Genomic DNA, 19,568 nt, shown 5'->3' on the forward strand with positions numbered 1-19,568 from the left:
TACTCAGATCTGGATGACAGAAGAGAGGTTAGTCAGCAGCCTTCATGTTTTGAAGGGGAAGCCAACAGAACTATGTTTGAGAGAGAATAAAATCCTTGTTCTACTCTGAATAACTGGAAGCATAAAATTGGCTTTAATAGCTTAAAGAATAAAATAGGACACACTCTCAGACGTAGTAGGTTTGGAGGGATTGAAATATCAAAATAGAGATGTTTCCCAGATGGTCAAAAGATACCCAGTTGATATTGGTTACATGAGAATGACATTCAGGGAACAGGCAAAAGCTAGAGGCTAAACTTTTTATTGTCTACATCTCTATCTATCTATCTATCTATCTATCTATCTATCTATCTATCTATCTATTATCATCTATCATTTATCATCTATCTACCTATGAGCAGTATTGTAAACCAAGATACTGGAGACACTGCTAAATAAGTGAGGAAAAAACAAAGCAAGACCAAAGATGTGAATGTAACAGGAGAATCAAGACAAAGGTGTGATTTGGAAGGCAAAGCAATGAAGGTTTTCAGGAATAGGTGCAATATCACTGTAAAATAATAGGTCAAAAAAAGAATAACAGCATTAACATTTAATTTTGGCAACAGTAAAGTCACTGGTTACATTAATAAGAGTTGTTTTGATAGTCTTGTAGAGACAAAAGAGCAATTGAAACTGGTTCAAGAAAGAATAACACTTGGGGCAAATAAGGATAAACAGTGATTTTGAGGAGTTGTGTGGCAGTGGGATCAAGAGAGTTCTTTTAAACAAGGGGGAGTTATGGAGTTGTTTATGGTTATAGCAACAACATTGTTGAACAATGTCCTTGACTAGGTGAGAATGAGGAAATAGAAAAATTGACGGCTTAGGCTTAGATAGAATTTCAGGAACGAAGCCAAGTATATAAGACCAGGTAATGGTGAGCTGGTAGATCCCAAGATTAGAAATATTCTCCTCTGAATGAAAATTTATTTGTGAGATTGGGCCCAAAGAGAAGGAAATGCACCAACATATCACTATGCCAGACAGATATGTATAGCCAAAACTAATATAAATGTTTTTCATTGTTTTTTTGTTTTGTTTTGTTTTTTAACCTTCAGTTACTGCATGAACCAAGCTCAGAAGACTTGGTGGAGTATACAAAAATAAATAAAAATTTTAATAACTTAGACAATGTAAAAGAAAAATATAGGTTAAAATGATGGTAGAATTGGAAGTGAGAAAAGACAGAGAAAATTGTATGCTGGTGCCCACCCAGTGTGGCTCAGTGTTTGAGTGTTGATGCATGCATCAAGAGGTCGCCAGTTCAATTCCCGGTCAAGGCACATGCCCAGGTTCTGGCCCAAATCCCCAGTGGGGGGCATGCAGGAGGCAGCCAATTGATGTTCTTTCTCATCGATGTTTCTATTTCTCTCTCCCTCTCCTTTCCTCTCTTTGTAAAAATCAATAAAGGAAAAAAAATTAAAAAAAACAACCAAGAAAATTGTATGCAGGCAACAATCAACAACTTACATAGAGGAGAATTGTTAATGAGCAACACTGATGAAAGAAGAAATGAGGGTTAAATGTTATTTAATATTGAAAATTTAATCAAGAAAGTAATTCAAAATCATATCATCAAATATTAGGTAGGACTGGTAGAGGTGAGGCAGTGTAAGTAAAGTAGATCTCAGTTTTTATATGAAGTAAAAGACATTGTTTGAACTTAATATCAGGAAATAGAGGGATAAAATAAGCATGTTATTAAGAGTTCTGAAGATTACCACTAAAAAACAATAACAAAATATTTTAGAAAAATGATATGTAGGATATGAGATTGAAAATGAAAAGAGTTGTATTAGAGAAATGTGCTTTTCAATACTACTGGATTAACTACCTTACATAGCTATTAATTTGACCAAACATTTAAAAATTATAGTCTAGCAACACTTTTAGTACTATACAATCATAAAAAATTGAGATAGTTCTTTATTGACTTTTATAAATATTTGTCATCTATTGTCAACTTAAAAAAAAATTAATAATATGGGAAAAAACTTATAGGTAAATGTATATTTGTCAGTTATCTATTGCTAAGTAAAAACTACTTGAGCCCTGGAAAGTTTGGCTCAGCAGCTGGAGCATTGGCCTGTGAACCAGAGAGTCCCGGGTTCGGTTTCTGCTAGGGGCACGTACCAAAAAACAAAACAAAACAAAAAAAAAAACTACTTGAAAACTTAGTAGCTTAAAGCAGTGAACATTTACTATTGTTCACAAGTCAACCGGTCAACTAGATGGTTCTTGTTTCTGGGTTTATCCATGTGTCTGAGATCACCTGCATGGAGGATAGATATCTCTACTGACATTGCTGGGATCTCTCATATAGTTGAAAACCATCTGGCCTGAAGCAGGTCTAAAATAACCTTGGCTGAGACAACTGGTCTCTCCTCCATTTGATGTCTCTTATCTTTTAGCTGTGTAGCCCACGCTTATTCCCATGGAGGCTCAGGTGTCCATGAGGAAGAGTTTCATGATGCTTCCAAAGGCCTAGGTTCAGATTGCACAATGTCCCTCTACTGTATTATGTTGGCCAAAACCAAGTCATAATGCCAGTCCAAAGTCAGAGCAAAGAAGCACAGATCCAAGCATATTGATCATTGGGGTCATCTAAAATCAGTATTGCATTAAGTGTTTTTGGAAAGAATTCAAAAATATGCAAATTAAATGTATAATTGTGGCAACTTCGCAGTATGAAATTAAAGAAGCTAAATGACCTTACTCCATTGCCTAAAATTTTCTGTTGTTAAATTTTAATGGCAATCTATTATTTTTTTAATTATGTAGAAAAGTTTTGTGCATTCAACAATAACAAAAAATAGACACATGAATATGCAGATAAACAATACCTGGTAATGACAACTAAGGAGATCAGGAAAAAGAGAAAACGTTGGCCTAAGTTCCATTGAGTCAGGGGAAATGAACTATTTTGTTTCATCAAATATTATAAATTAGGCACTAATCTAGGTATGTTTATATGTAATTGTTTAATAAATCAACACTGAATTTCTTAAATCACACATCTACCATTTATTTTCAAACTGAGTAATGGGGTTTTCTTACAAATGTCTGAAGTCTTCATTGTTCTTGCTCAGCAGATACCACTGAATTTGAATATTATAATAGTTTTAAGGTTCTCTTTATTTATTACTATTATTTAAACTGAAAAATACTTGTGCACATTTCACTAAAAGGGTACTTATCTTTTTCAATGTACAGAATAAAGTTGTTTTTTGTTATCTTTTCTTAAAAAAAGAAAAGAGAAGATCTGGTCGATTTGGCGCAGTGGTTGAAGGGTCTGCCTCTGGACCAAAGGGTTGTGTGTTCAATTCCGGTCAAAAGGGCACGTATCTAGGTTGCAGATTTGATCCCCGGCCCTGGTTGGGGGTCAAGTAGGAGGCAACCAATCCATGTGTCTCTCTCACATTGATGTTTCTCTCCTCTCCTCGCCCCTCTCTATCCTTCTCCCTCTTCGATGTAAAAAAAAAAAAAAGAATGAAAAAATATCCTCTGATGAGGAGAATGAAAGAAAGAAAGAAAAAAAAAGAGATTACTTGGGTTTTTAAAATAGTGATCTTCCTGTCAAGTTAGGAAGTGAGTCCGTTTCTTGCTCCCAGCAAGCTGTTCACATTGACTCCAGGGTTGAACAGGCTCGGTCAAGTGGTTCTCCCTCCCATTCAGTGGCTAAGGGGTGGCACAGAGACAAGTACGGGTCAATTTGATTTATTAACTGTGTTAAAAATAGACTGGAAAACAGAGCAGAAACTGCGTGCGCCTGTGTGTATTTCATTATGCTGACTTTGTTATAGCAAACTAAAAAGACAGGTTTTTTCTGCATTCCGAAGGAAGAAGCTACAAATCAGAGGAGTCCAATTTCATCCTGGCAAAGAAAAGGAGGATCTGAGAAGCCGCACTTTCCTGTTTAGGCAATCAAGCACAAGAGTCACTGAAACAGGGAAGGAATTTGCTTTCATTTTCGTTACTCTTTCTGCCCAGGGAGCCCAGCAGCAATGGCTGGTGAGTGGCTCCAGTCTGTCCATTGTCTACAGCTATGTTTTGGGGGCTTACTTCTCAGGAGGAGGTGGGGGAGGAGCACTCACCAGATAAACTTGTGTTATTCTGGGACGTGGGTGATGGGAGCTTGGGGTTTAGTAATGACTATGCAAACACACAAAGTATTTTAGTTAATAGTTACAGCTTCTTGGGGAAAAAAGGGAAAAATGTTAAAACTCTGGACCTATAGTCTTAAACCTTTCCTGTGATTTTAGGCTTTTCTTTGGACTCACACTGACCTAGAATTCCCACCCATTTGACGTGTTCCCTGGTTTTGGTGGAGGCCCTGCTGGGGACCAGAGGCAGTGCCTTTCCTCCGCACTTGGCTCTCTCGTGACCTTCCCTTCTGGGGCAAACGAACCCACTCTGCAGGCAGAGTGGCCCTCAGCCTCGCTCATGAAAGCCAAATGCATTCTTTTATAGGTGTAATGTTTATGCTTTGCTGCTATATGATTTGAATGTAGCATGGTTTTTAATTAAGCATTGATATATATGTCAGGAAGTGAAGAGATGATGGGTGATACGAAAACTGAACTGAGTCAGATATCATTATTAACCTGCTCAGTGAAGTTGCTTCAAGTCTCTGAACCTCAGTTTCCTCATCTATAAACAGGCTTGAACAAGACAGGTGTTATTTTAAGTGTGGTCTTCCGCATCACCTCAAGAATTGTTAGAAATGAAAATTGACAGAAATGAAATGAAAATTTGATAGATCCACTCTGATCTATCAAATCAGTTTTTGTTTGTTTGTTTGTTTTGTTTTTGAGAGGGCGAGAGAGAGGGGGAGAGACACATTGATTTGTTGTTCCACTTATTTATTCACTCATTGGTTGATTCTGGTATGTGCCCTGAATGGGGATGGAGACTGCAAGCTTGGTGTATCGGGAGGACGCTCTAATCTGCTGAGGCCCCCAGGGCCAGGGTCCATCAAATTAGAATTTTTGTGAATGGGCTGCAGATAGTTCTTGTTTGTCAAGCTTTTCAGGAGATTCTCTGGCCCATTAAAATCTGAAAACCACTGGCCTAGGACCTATGGAAGGTTCTCTCTACATTGAAAATCCTATTATTTTCACAGAGAAGAGACAGAAGGAAGATCCCATCAACATGGTGAAGTCATTTGCCAAAAACGTGATCGATGGCATTATTGATGATTTGACGGAAAAGAATGTGTTAAACAGGGATGAGTTACAAAAAATAGGAGAAGGAGTAGGCATCATCGTGAAAAGGACTGAAAGCCTACTTGATGATTTCACTGAGAAAACTCAAATGACAGGCGAAATATTAATGGACAATCTCTTCAACAAGACGAAATTACTGAGCTTAAGTGAGTATTTAGGGCCAAAGGGCTAGTACTAGATCTTTGTTCACTGTCTTTATGCCATTTTTGTCTTCTTATTTCTGTTTGCATGTGGACAATGAACTAACCACATCTGTAGTAAATTCTTTGCCTGACTTTTATATCTAATACTTCAAAATGCGTGGGTTTACTCCCATGCCTGTTTCAACATCCCCAATCACTTTACAATGATGCACATTTTATTTTTTCTTTAGCAACTGTCACCTTCAATCATTCCATAACATTTACTTATTTGTGATATTATATCTCTCCCTGCTAAAATGTAAGCTCCATGGAGCATGTATCTCTGTAGGCTTTGTTCAGGCATATATCCCAACTGCATACAAATGGCACCTGATTGGTGCTGAATAAATATTTGTTAAATGAATAAGCAGTTTTGGAGTCATATTAAATTTTTTTTTTATCCTCACACGAGGACATTTTTGCAGTTATCTTCAGATAAAGCAGGAGGGAAAAAGGGAGGAAAAGAGAGAGAAAAACATCAATGTGAGAGAGACACATCCAGTGGCTGCCACCCACACGACCCCTTACCGGGCCAGGGACAAACTGCAACCGAGGTACGTGCCCTTAGCGGAACCGAACCCAGGACTCTGTGGTCTGCGGGCCGATGTTCCAACTGCTGAGTCAAACTGGCCAGGGTGAGTTGTATTAAATTTAAAGAGCATTTTTAGCTAATCTGTGCTATTCTGGCCATACACTGCGGACTTTAGAGTCATTCCCAGATATAGAATAATTCAATAGAAAAAAAAAACAAACACAACCACCATCTTCTACATAGCAATGACTTATCCCAACAGATACATCTCTAGGAACCTATATTTCTCCTTGTTAAAGGAGGACATGGGCAATTGGAGGGTAAGACATAAATGTGTTTTTCTCTCTAGAACATGGGTTGGCCACACTTCTTTCAAGGGACAGATAGTATTTTAAGCTTTTTGGACCATATGGTCTCTGTCACAATGACTCAAATCTGCTGTTGTAGCATGAAATCAGCATTATATAATCAGTACATAGTGAATGTAGGTGTGTTCCAATAAAATTTTAGTTATACAAATAGGTGTTAGCCTGAGTTGGATGCACAGACCATAGTTTGCTGACCCCTACTCTAATGTAAACATATACATGGGCACATTCAAAATCCTTGCAACATCCCTCAGGGATTATTTTGTTGCTGTTGAAAGACAAATTTTTGCAGAGATGTATTTTCTTCTTCCTCAGAATGAAAAATGCCATTGCAGAAAAGCCTCGATTAAAGAATTTAATTATTCCTTGTATTATAAAAACAGGAAGATAATGAGCTCTTCCTCATTTCATGGAAACTCGGCCTCCTTCTTCAGATGCAGTTCTCTAAAACAAACCTGGAGTTGAGAGAATGAGCCAAATTCCCACACTTCAAACGGCAGACCCATCCTAAACTTAGCCATTTCCTTGTCACTGCAAGGGAGAGAGTTTGAAGTGTGCAGGTCGTAGAAACATACTCCTGCTAACAAATAAATAGGTAAATAAATAAATAAATATATTTTTTTAATTTCAGAATCTCATTCTGAAAATGAGAATGATGAATCTGGGAATAGTGACTCTTCTTCCTTAACAGGTAACTGCCTCCAAATCTCACATCACAGGCGAAAACTCCTCACGTGGTCAGAATGTATTCTGGTACAGTGTTAGGAAACCTGTGTTCTCGGTCAATTTGCATTTTTGGAAATAACCTTCAGAGTAGAGCCCTGATACTTAACTTTTTCTTCATTCCACCTCAGAATCTGAAAAGGAAAGTGAAGAAAATGGAGATAAGAAAAAATCTGGATCAGGCCAGGCATTGGCACTCCCTCCATCAGGTAACTGCAGCAAAACCCAGCGGCTCGTGGGAGCTTTATACATCACTTGGGATAGGCAGCTGTACAGGGGCCCTAAGTTAGAGTGAAAAGACCACTGAATTTAGGTTCAGGAAACCAGGTAATTCTCCCTTCTGCCCCTAACAAAGTTCCTCAAAGTAGGATTGCACATGTGTACCTGCTCTTTAATTTAAGAATCTGGAAGTAAAAATGAAGATAATGAAACCGAGGAGCATGCTGGATTGTTCCAGGCATTGGTTCTACCTCCGACAGGTAATAGCATTGACACATAATGACACTATTTGAGCTAAGGCAAATTAGAAAGGTCTTGTGGTGTAGTGGAAGGAGAGGTGAAGTAAAACCCAAGAAATGTATACATTAAGCCCATCTGCCACTGACTAACCAGATATAGATCGGCTTTTCTGAGGTTCATATTTTTAAATGAGATTAATAACATCCTTAAAGGAATTCACAAAATGTCTACGATATAAACACCTACCAACTACACAAAACAGAATAAGGATGTGGTTAATAAAAGTGCATTAAAAAAAAAACAGTATGAATCACATATACTATATGCTCACCAAAGAAACCAATGAATTATTGGACCACATTAAAGAAATACAGTGTCTAGAAAGGGAGCAGTGAGCACCATATCTTCAGAAGATCCGGGCGAATGAAGGAATAAAACTTTGTAACCTTTATTCATTGTTATAACCATTCACATATAAAATATATGCATATATTCATTGAAAACCTACAGTATACTATTCTAATTACTAGGTTTATAGCAATAAGCAATATAAAGATCTTGCTTTCATGGAGTTTACAATGTAGTGAGGTCAGATATATAATAAACATGTGAAAACTAAATAATATAATTTCAGGAAATATACAAGAAAAAAGAGGATTAAGGCCATAGAAAGATGTTTTTGTTGGGGTGGATGAGACATACATGAGCCAGGGTGGATAGTTACAAGAACACGTCTGAGGTGCTATTTCAGTACATACCTGAACAATAGTTGTGCCAAATTCTGAAGCAAAAGCATCCCATGGAAAGGGAAGACAAGAGCAAGGGCTGAGTCTGGAATGGTTTTGTTATAGAACAGGCCAGTCTGGCTGGAGAATTGGAAATTAGTGGGAACGTAGTAGGAGGAGCTGCTAAAGTGTCAGCATGTCATTGCCATGCCATTTGGACCTTTTTAGAGAGTGGAAAAAGATTTGGGTTTTATTTGCAATACAAAACCTTCAAGGAGTTTTTAAGCAGAGGAGGAATAAACAAGCATAGAGTCAGAAAAGCTAGTTGAAAGCTGTTTGTATGTTTAAGTTAAGAAATAATAGCTTTTAGATTAGAGTTGCAGTAATATAGATGACAGCAAGGAGTTAAATTCGGGATCTATTTTGGAGGTAGAATCAACAAAAACTATAGATGAATTGGGCATGGGTTAGTAAAAGAAATGAAGGAATCATGGTTGATTCTAGGTTTATTGGCTTGGCAACTAGGTACCAATTACTGAGAGAGAAAACTTGTGATTCCGAGTAAAGTCAGGAGAAACAGATTTGTGAAGTAGACAAATATCAGGAATCCTTTGCATGTGTTTAATTTGAAACATGTGCTACATCCAAGTGTAGATGTTGAACAAACAGGAAGATTTCACAGAGGAATCAGGAAGGGGAATACATTCTGGAATTCATCAGCATGTAAATAGAATTGTAGATGATGGGAATGAAAGAGGCCACCTGGGGAGAAATGTCGATAGAGAATAACAGAGGTTCCAACACAGAGCAACCCAACTCTTGGAACTCTTGGACATATGGTGGAAGAGAAAGAATTATCAGTGAGAACAGATTTTGAAAGAATGCTGGACAATACAGCATCACAGAAGCCTAGAAAACATTTTTTAAAAACAAGATGTGTGCAACTATGTTAAATGCTAAGAAAGGAAGACGCAGTCATTGGTAACCTTGGTAACAAGTACTTTATATAAGTGGTGAAAATAGTAACCAGTTTATTTGGCATCCAGGAGGGAAATAAATGAGTTGAAATAATAAAAATAGTGAGACTTTAAGAAACTGTGCTGAACAGTGGAGCAGAGAAATGGGACTACAGTAGTTGGAGGAAAAATTGGGTCAAGGGAAGGATAACTTGACACGAAGTCATGCTAATATGTCAATGGGAAAAGCACAACTGGAAGAATGAGAGAAATGGCAGATGCAGAAGGCACAGCTCACTAAATATCTGAGTCAAGTCTTTGTGGGTGAGAAGGACTGGAACTCAGAGCCCAAGTAGAAGTATCTCCCTCAGAGGAGGCAATACTTGTCTTTCTTTGTAATAGGAAGAAAAATAGAGTAGGTGGGTAGAGATGGAGATAAACTGATAGATTTGTAGCTTAAAAGACGAAATCATTTTCATGTAAAAAAAATATCAAAAGGAATACAGGCTTGTTGTCCTAAGGAAAATCTAACAACCAGGAGATACTTGGCAGCTATTTTCAAGTTGAAGATAATTATTCATTAAGGAGCTGTTAGAAACCGTGCCAGATATCATTAATGTGTGCCAGATTATCTTGCTAGGTACTGGAAATACAAAGATTAAAGACACCTTCCCTGTCCTAATTAAGCTTACAGTACAATAAACACAAAATTAAGACAAAATACAATAATTGTTTATTTGGGGCATTTATATAAAAGTATGGGGAGATATATTGAAGGCATGGAGGAATCTATGCGCTTTCACAGGGAAAGGAATTACACTTTTGTTGTTGTTGTTCCCAGTGTGGGAAATACATACCTATATGTAAAAGGTTCACACTTTATCATATTCAGAAATGTTCAAATGCTTTAGAAAGTTTTAAGTTCTCTGTTAGTAGAGATAGTTCAGAGTGATAATAATAAAGTAGGGTTATTGTAAGTGGCATTTAAATATCTGAATAATGACTTGACTGGGCTAAATAAACATTAGGCTTCCATCCAAATCTTAGATACTATGTTTATGTGAGTGTAATGTGTTGGGTTTGAAAAATTAGTCAATGCTGTGACTACTAACAAAAACAGAAATATCTGGTGGGGTCAGTAAGAGTCAGAAAGAAAATAAGGGGAATATTCAAGTTTTTGTTTAAGTCATTTTAAATATAAAATATTTTTTATTATATTAAGCTTTTTGGTGGGATGGCAGTAGGCGTTTCCAAAGAATGGGAGCCCATTCTAAGGAGCTGCATGATTGCAAAGCAGTAGATATTATTTATTGCTTAACGAGATTTTTGTTTATGTATGTATGTATGTACGTATGTATGTATGTATGTATTCTCTTTTAGCTTCTCAGGAAACCCAGGCTTCCCAACCCATTCATAAGTTGAAGCTTTGTCCTCCTGATCATTTCCACAGACTAAAGACAAGAAGGGCAGATGAGGTATTTTGCTTTGGAATAGGGAGACACATGATTTGCCCACTCAAACAAGATCCTGGGGACATGCTGAGAATTTTAGTTCTTATTATAAATGCCTTAAGATCAAGCCAAAAGCCATAGGATGTTATCTAATCATGTTATCTGATTAAGTGTTCCTTACATTAGATTTTCTGTCTCTTCCATCCCATCCTGGAACGCACTGTGAACTCCTACCCACCACCTAACATGTGCCAAGTTCCTACTACATGTTTCAGCCTGTGGTCCTGGTTCTTTCCTCCTGAGGACATACTTCCATTCCCAATTCCTCCAGCCATTCATTCTATAATTGTAAAGGCCTGTTTTGTATGGACTTTGGAGGCAAAAAAGAGAGGCCTGTGGCAACTCACTCTGTGTCTGTTAACTACAGATATATCCAGTGATGGAGAAAGAGAACAGAACGCGCCTGGCCCTCATCATCCACAACAAAGAATTTGATTATCTTTGTAACCGATATGGTTCTGAAGTTGACCTTTTGGGGATGCAAGACCTGCTTGGAAACCTTGGATACTCAGTGATTGTAGAAGAGAATCTTACAGCTTCGGTAATGACTCAGGAGAGTGAGACCAGCTTCCTACATCCTAAACAGTTTTGAACTTCTTCTTCAGCAGCTATAAGGACAAAATGTGTCATAGGAATTATATTTGCTTCAGCATAGGGTCACCTGGATTTCTGTCTCCTCCAATGCAGTCTCATATCAAGGATTTAGAGCACTTCTGTGTAGTAGCATCTCACTACAAATGGTGGATTTTTCTAAAGGTCTCAATCTGAGAGACATCTATTACTTGATAGAATGAGTGAGACAAAAGATCTGGGCCCTAAAATTGCCTAATACCTACAGAATGAGCTTAGGAGACTTTTATAAGTTCAACGCCATGTATCTAAATGTAAAACCAGGTATATAGTAAAAAAAAAAAAAAAAAAAGTTTACAGACATACACACACAGAAAGTTTTGATTCTGGCTCTGCCTAAAATATCTTTGGTGACCTTAAACAAACTATTTTAAACTTAACTTTCTGCTGTTCCATAATGAAGAAATTTGTTAAGTTGTTCATAATTTTTGTCAATAGAAGATTCTTTCTCTTTTTGAATGAAAACTAACAGGAACTCCAACATATAAAACAGATGAAGCTAATCCTTTCTACTGGAGACTAGTCATGTCACTTACCCCTCATTATACTTCATTTCCTGGCATCTTCCAAAGTACCAATCACCCTATTCCTTGGTGCCTGTACCTTTTTGTTAACTCCATCTACTATTTGAGTACAAACTGTTAACTCCATCTACTATTTGAGTTCCCTCATAGTAATTCTGGGGTCTCTCTCAGGAAATGGAAGCAGTGCTATGGCAGTTTGCTGCCCGCCAAGAGCACAAATCCTCGGACAGTACAGTCTTGGTGTTCATGTCACATGGTGTCCTAGAGGGAATCTGTGGGACAAAGCACACAGAACAAGAGCCAGACATACTGCGTGATGATACAATCTTCCAAATTTTCAACAACCGTAACTGCCAGAGTCTAAGAGACAAACCCAAGGTTATCATCATGCAGGCCTGCAGAGGCGGTGAGTCTGAGTTGGAGGAACCCAAGGAGTGGCCTTACCTTTATTCTATTAGCCTGATGTAGCCTAGCCTGGAGGGAGATAAAATAACATTGTAGTACTACTCATAGTCCCAGTCCAGAAAGTGTGTTAAGTCTGTATTATTCCTAAAGAAATAATTAGCACCTAGATTATTTAGGAATATCCCTATCATTTGAGACTAGATGGTCAACAAGTTTATTTTAACTTAAGTGGGCTCTGTATGGTTCACATCAGTGAGGTCGTTTTTCCAGCACTAAGATACTTTCAGTTTTAATAAATGCTATATTAAGAGGTATTGAAGTAAAGGGATAAAGGTAAAAAAATGATTGTGTTTGTGTGTCTGTGTACATGTTTGAATATGATATCTTTCATATGACATGGATGTCTCTTTTAGGAGGTGATGGGGTCGTTTGGGTGACTGACACGAAAAAAGCCCCTGCATGTAGATATGACCCCACTTCTCAGTGTTACATCTGGAGTGATGCTGTTACAAAGACCCACGTGGAGAAGGATTTCATTGCTTTCAAATCTTCAACTCCACGTAAGTGGCTCCGGAGAGAATAATTTCTCAGTCTGTCAGTTCCTCGATTACAGGCTAGGCTATGATCACATCTTATCACTAATATACGAACATGTCCTCTCTAATGGGATATTTAGGTAAAAGAGAGACTTATACTGAAATTTTCATAACTAGAAAGTTATATGTCTTGATTTTGGAGGAAACTTTCAGACAAAACAGGAGTTGAGAGAGGATCCAGATTTAAAATAGTCTATAAATAAAGTAGGAGATTTTTAAAAATATACTCATGGCACAGAAATGCATCATCTTCTCATGGTTTGGTCCACCTGATCATCCACTAGCAATTAAACGAGCCAATGAGGAAAACTGGAATGCTTGTTCCACATACCCAAGAACCTCTTGACCTATTATTTGAATCTAGTCTTAGGAAATTCATTAACATTCATGTGCCTGCCTTCAGGATAATTCAGCCAATGACTGAAAAGCTTTTTTTGGTAGGAAAGTCAGAGTGGAAGAGTAGAAGGTAGAAGTAAAAGATATTTCTGATATAACAGTCATATACAACATTGTTTTAGTAACCATTTAGATAATAAGGGCAATTTTTAGAACCCAGTTTACAAAATCACAGTTTTGAGTGCTCTAGTGTAGTAATTGAGGACTTTAATGTGCATAGAAATCACTTGGGAATCTCATGAAAATGTAGATTTCTGATTCAGTAGTTCTACCTTTCAGAAAATTTCCATGGTGACGTCAGTGCTCCTGGTCCATGACCATGAATGAGTAGCAAGGACCTAGCCTAGAGGATCCTCTGAGTCTAGCCTGGGGAAGTAGGGACAAAGCCATGAAGGCCACTGCACATCTGGAATAGTTCTACTTCACCTTACTTTATATATATTGGAGAATATATATTTAAAAGAAGAGCTCTATACTTTTTGCTTTAAAAGGTAATTTAAAAAGTCATATATGGCTTGACACATACTCTTAGTGATTGTTTAATTTAGTTGAGAAAATAAAATCTAATCTCGCATTTATTTTTTATACATATAATTATGTGCTAAGGTTGGGCTGGGTGCAGGACGTAGAATGTACAACTGTAGCAGACGTGGTTACTGGACTTTTCAAAGAGTATGGTCAGACCAGAGAGGCAGAAATTAATTCGGAAGGGGAATATACATATAATAGAAATAAATAATTATCACCAACTGTGATAGTGCTTTAAAGAAAAATATGTTCTCACATTTGAAGGATGAATGAGTTACCACATCAAGAGTAAGAGAGGAACATACCAGACAGATAAAGTAGTACACAGGGATCTGAGAAAGAAAGGAGCTTGGGAAATGGGGCGAGTGAAGCTGGGGCATGGAGCCAGGGAAGAGTTACCAAAAGGCAGGTTGGAGAGGTAGGCAGGAGCCTCATATTTCAGCAAAGCATTTTGTCTTTTATACTAATATGCTTTATTATTAATATTACTTTATACTAACAGTAATAGAAAATTTTGTGAAATTTAAGCAAGAAAATGATATTTTTATTTTAAAATGATCACTGTGGGGGTTTGGGGGAAAAGGATTGCAGTCTGGTAAGAGCAGAGATGGGGGGCAGGTTAAAATGCTATTGAGTATTAACAAATGATAGTGATAGCTTGGAATGAGGTAAATTGTTGGATTCAAAAAAATAACTAGTAGATAAAATTAATAACTAGTAGATACAATTAATATGACCTGGTGGTTTAGTGACTATAACAGGTAAAGAAGAAGGATGATAGCAATGACTCAACATTGCAAGTAGATGAGTATAGTACATGTATTAAAATGGGAATCCTGAAAGAAAGTTTGAGATGCCTTTGGCATATTTCAAGATAAAATGAAGAGTGAAGAGTTACATACCTCTATTTTCCAGAGGAGTGATCTGTGTTAGAATTTTGGGACATGCTTGCTTAAGGTTGATATTTAACATTCTAAAAATAGGTGAAATTATCTAAAAACAAAGAACAGATCATACATCTGAGGCTTGAAGAACTCTAGAGTTTAAGATCAGAGATAGAAGTATTAGTCATCAAATTAGACTCAGAAGGTACGGTCAGAGAATAAAAAAGAAAACTAGGAGAATGTGTTTTGAGAGTTACCAAGAAAGAATCTTTTGGAGTTACCAATAGTTTCTGATGTGAATGAGAGATCAGGTAAAGGTGAGGCCCAATGGGTTACCATTGGATTTAATGATTTGGAGGACACGGGTGACTTTCAGAAAGTCATTTGGTACATATAGGGTAGGAGGAAGAAGCCAGACAGGAGTGAGCAGGCTAGGAGAAAATAAAGATGTTAAGTAGAGATATTTGAGAAATTGCACTTCTAAAAGAAAAAGAAATAGGAAGGTAGCTGAAGATAAAGTGACGAGCAGAATATTTGCTTTTTTATGACAGAGGAGATTTGATCACATTAAATGTTAAAGAGAAGAAATTTAAAACATATTTATACAACAAAACTATAAGCATAAAACATGTATGTTAAGGAAGAGTATGGAAGAAGAGAAGACCCAGAATCAAAGAATGCCAAGAGCTGGATTATTTTTTCTCTTATGTAGTAAGTGCTGACAGGATTTATGTTCATTTTGACTACTTGCAATCCCAAGGGCCATAACTTTGACCCTGCTACTAAGAAAGTAAAGGGGATTTATGATGGAAGGTCCATGATGGTTTTGTTTGGGCTGCTATGAAAACCTGTGGTCCCAGCTTTATCCAGATCTGGCCTGCCTCTCTCCTCCAAAGCATCAACACCAAACTTTGTCCAAAAGCCATGGCCCTAGTAGTTTTCACACTTCAACAAAGGCCGCATCCCCCAATATGTTTATACTTTTTATTTGCAGATAATAGTTCTTGGAGAATGAGCACAAACGGCTCTCTCTTCATTTCCCAAATTATCTACAACTTCAAAGAATATTCTTGGTGTCATCATTTGGAAGAGATTTTTCGAAAGGTAGGGATCTTCTTTTCCTTTGAACCTATGCCCCTGTGGTTGTAGAACCATTTGCAAAATGTTTTCAGGAATCCTAAAGCCTTAAGTCCTCTTGATGCTCCTTCCTGTACTCCATGATTATTTCAAGAAGTTTTCTAAAGTACTACACAGAATGAGTTTCTCTGATTCTGATAGCCTTGCTCATTCTGGGAATGCTTTTGATGGTGCTGGTTCCCTCGTGTATATACTATATCCAAGGAAAAACCCCACATTTCTTCTGTTTATATCATCTGGCAACAGCTTTAATACACACTGTAAATTTTCTCACTTCTTAGTGAAACATTCAAATTTTCTTTTAAGAAAATCTCTAAAGGCTTTCTTTGCAAGTTTAGGTTCAACGTTCGTTTGAGACACCACAGGTACTGGCCCAGATGCCCACGATTGAAAGAGTGTCCATGACACGGTATTTCTACCTCTTCCCTGGGAATTAAAACTTATATGAATCATCTCAGGTAAATGTATCTAAGGAGCTGATTTGGCTGCTTCCTGTTCAGTCTATATATAAAGTCTAGATAGAATAGTGAACAATGATAGAGTGCTGCTTCCCAGTTATCACTAAGGCTCACCTTATTTGCCTTTTGCAATGGCCCTTGTGGAAAACCTGGTTTTATATGCATTTGACAATAGTGTAATGATGCATAAGAAATGATTAAGTCCAGAAAGAAAATTCTTCAGGCCTTAGATCTCTCAAAAACCCACTCAGTGAGTAGAAAATATTTAGTTCCGATGCATGCACAAAACAAAATAATTGGACATGGAATGCACAGCTGGTGCTTGGCTTCCTTCCCCAGAAGCCTATTTTGCTGAGTCACATCCCTACTCTGTCTGTGATGAGGCCTGCTATACCAGAGTGTCAACTGACTACTTATGAATCTACACTGAGGCAGTAAGGCCCTAGTACAGAGCTACTTATTTGGGTGTGATAGATACATAGCCCTTTTGTAAAGATATATCTCACAGTACAGATTAGTTCTATTTATATCTTACTTCTAGTTACTAATAGCAATGTTTCCTTTCTGTTTTTCCCAGGACAAATGGAAGCATTATGGTTTCTATGAATCTACCACTTTAAAAGATCAGTTTTTTGATAGAGAATATTTTTATACCAAACCTTCAACTGCCCACCCTTTACAAATACCAGGCTAAAATCACTGTCTTACTGTTGTTGAATTAATACTCAATAAAATTCCTTTAAAATACGCTTGTTTTCTCATTTATCATAAAGGTGGCATGCTCATTTAAATACAAATTTTAAGTATAAAGAAACATACAAAGATTTTTAATGAAGAAATAATACTTCTTGCCCTGGCCAGTGTGGCTCGGTGGTTGAACCTTGTCCAGGCATGGAGAGATTCCCTTTTTAATTCCTGGTCAGGGCACACACCCTTGCTGAGTGGCAGCCAAAAGATGTGTAATTCTCACAATAATGTTTCTCTTTTCCTCTCCATTTTTTTTCTTTCAAAAAAAATGAAAGAAAGAAGGAAAAAAAATCTTTAAAAATACTTGTTAACCTTCTTGTTACTCTGTTTATAATAAAATCAACTTATTTTTATAAAGTTCCTTAATTTTGTACAATTCTGTTTCTATTTTCTTTTATAATTCTGTGACAACCATCACTAATAGCAATAAAAAATGCCCTAAATATTATTTTTGATTTTGTGATATTGCATCAGGCATTATAGTATATATATATATATATATATATATATGTATATATATATTTAAACTTTTATTTATGTTTAATGTCTTGTCAATATTTATCTTCTACACACTATATGATGATAAATATTTTTATTCTTTTACTTTGTCTAGGTATAAATTCATTGTCTTATAATTGTATATCAAAGAGTAGAAATTCTATATGAAAGCATAAATATTTTTATACTTTTTACTCTCAAAATGTTATGCCTGCTTCTATGCATATTAGAAATCTAAGATGACTGACAAAGAAATTAGATGTCTCTTTTTTAAAAAGTTACTAAATCACAGATGAAAAAGTCAGTTTTATAGGCATATATTTTTGTTGTTATCATTGGACTTTTTTTTTTTTCCCCTCACCCGAGGACATTTTTCCATTTTTTGTACAGACAGAGTGGGAGGGAGAGAGAGGAAGAGAGAGAGAGAGAAGCATCGATGTGAAAGGGACACATCGAGTGGCTGCCACCCGCACGACCAACCAGGGCCGGGGACAAACTGCAACCAAGGTACATGCCCTTAGCGGGAACCGAACCCGGGTCTCTCCGGACCGCAGGCGGGCGCTCTAACCGCTGAGCCAAACCGGCCAGGGCTCATTGGACTTTTAATATCTTCACTAGCAAGTTTTTTATGTTAATTATTAATTCAGATTATCTTTTCATTTTATTATGTTTTATGTGTTTTTCTTATTAACTTGTGTAAAAACATTCTGTATAATTACATTTTAGTTCATGATCATATGTTAGCAAGCATTTCTGAGTTAGTTGTTTGATAATAAATTTTGTGTATGATATTATATAAAGCTTTAAAGTTTTAGTAATTCATTTACGTTTCTTTCTGTTTGTTTCTATTTTTCAAACTTAAATACATACTACTCTATCTATAATTTCTTATCATTGTTTTGAAGATTTTTTTATCCTTCTCTAAAATGTATGTGAGTTAGTTGCTGTAAACTATGGGATTTATTACTGAGGATATTATTGATTTTTTTCCCAAAGGATATGAAATATATACTACATGAATCATTTTCATTTTTTTTACAAATTGTAACTGTCTTCACCATTAGTTTAGACTATGCTCAGGGCTATTGGTTTTTGAAGGATATAAAATAAAGATAGTAGATTTTGGTGTGTATATTAGGGAATCTTTTGACTATGGGTTTAAAGTCCACTCAAAATAGCTTCAGAAAACCCCAAACACAACAACAGCCTTGGTGTAAGCATACAATAGGTAATCTACAATTCCCTTAGAGCACAAGTAGGCAGGTGTCTGGAAATGTGGTCTGGAAATTAGAAAGTAAACAAATTATTCTCTCTGAATAGCATCTCCAATGTAAAATGAGTTCTTCTTTTATAACCGGCATCTATAAAATTCTAATTATGGTATTTTAAAATAAATAAATTAATTTTTCTGACACCAGTTTCCAGGTACAAAGTGGGTACACTAACACTTGACTCATATAGAGCAGGTGTGAAGGTCTTTGTATGTCCTGGCTTCCTGCCGCACTACCTGTCACATAATGGGTAACTCTTTGTGGTGGAAGTCCTCACTGTCAGGACTGATTTAACTGCCAGGGCTATGCCACATCATAGTCTTAATCACTGTGGTTGAATAATTTTCACTAGTCCTCTCTTATTCACACACCTTAATTATTATCTACAAGCTCCCAGGTGAATTTTAGAACGATGGTATACATTTTCTGACCATGAATAGGGTTTGAATGGGATGTAAGTATGTAAATTTGGTTACCTAGAGCCATGTTTTATGTAATCATGAAGCCACATATTCTTTTTTTTTTTTTTGTCTTTAAGCAAATGTTTATATTTTTCTTCATATATCTTCCTCAAATTTTTGGATGTGGATATTCCTAGACAAATTGTATTTTCTTACTATTTTGAATGACAATTTCTTTTGCTAAGTTTCCAACTAATCACTGAGATGAGTGTTAAAAACAAATGGCAGGCACTATTGGTTCTTAAATATATATAAACTTAATTCAGAAATTGTACTGAACACTCACTAATCTAGAGAATTTTTCACTAAG

The 19,568-nt window shown here is 36.6% G+C and overlaps 1 protein-coding gene across 5 annotated transcripts; it reads left to right on the forward strand.

Annotated features, from left to right (window-relative positions):
* The first annotated feature begins 3,906 nt into the window (after nucleotides 1-3,906).
* LOC118628924 (caspase-12-like) lies at nucleotides 3,907-16,964 on the forward strand. Of its 5 annotated transcripts, XM_036259936.1 has the most exons (12): nucleotides 3,907-4,053; nucleotides 5,165-5,413; nucleotides 6,981-7,040; nucleotides 7,204-7,281; nucleotides 7,474-7,551; nucleotides 10,593-10,687; nucleotides 11,091-11,264; nucleotides 12,049-12,283; nucleotides 12,696-12,842; nucleotides 15,681-15,790; nucleotides 16,162-16,281; nucleotides 16,859-16,964. In XM_036259936.1, the coding sequence occupies exons 1-11, from the start codon at nucleotides 4,047-4,049 to the stop codon at nucleotides 16,258-16,260; spliced, it is 1,332 nt and encodes a 443-aa protein (XP_036115829.1). In that variant the 5' UTR covers nucleotides 3,907-4,046; the 3' UTR covers nucleotides 16,261-16,281; nucleotides 16,859-16,964. The 5 variants fall into 5 exon arrangements, with proteins under 5 accessions (XP_036115829.1, XP_036115831.1, XP_036115830.1 ...); XM_036259938.1 differs by lacking the exon at nucleotides 7,474-7,551; XM_036259937.1 differs by lacking the exon at nucleotides 6,981-7,040.
* The last annotated feature ends 2,604 nt before the right edge of the window (nucleotides 16,965-19,568 follow it).

Source organism: Molossus molossus, unplaced genomic scaffold, assembly GCF_014108415.1.
Source record: "Molossus molossus isolate mMolMol1 unplaced genomic scaffold, mMolMol1.p scaffold_m16_p_13, whole genome shotgun sequence".
Taxonomy (NCBI): domain Eukaryota; kingdom Metazoa; phylum Chordata; class Mammalia; order Chiroptera; family Molossidae; genus Molossus; species Molossus molossus.

What these genes read in the sequence shown, in the direction of transcription:
- LOC118628924 (XM_036259936.1), top strand. An exon ending in TGACTCTTCTTCCTTAACAG is followed by an intron (nt 7,041 to 7,203) that starts GTAACTGCCTCC and finishes ATTCCACCTCAG; the next exon opens with AATCTGAAAAGGAAAGTGAA. An exon ending in ATTGGCACTCCCTCCATCAG is followed by an intron (nt 7,282 to 7,473) that starts GTAACTGCAGCA and finishes CTTTAATTTAAG; the next exon opens with AATCTGGAAGTAAAAATGAA.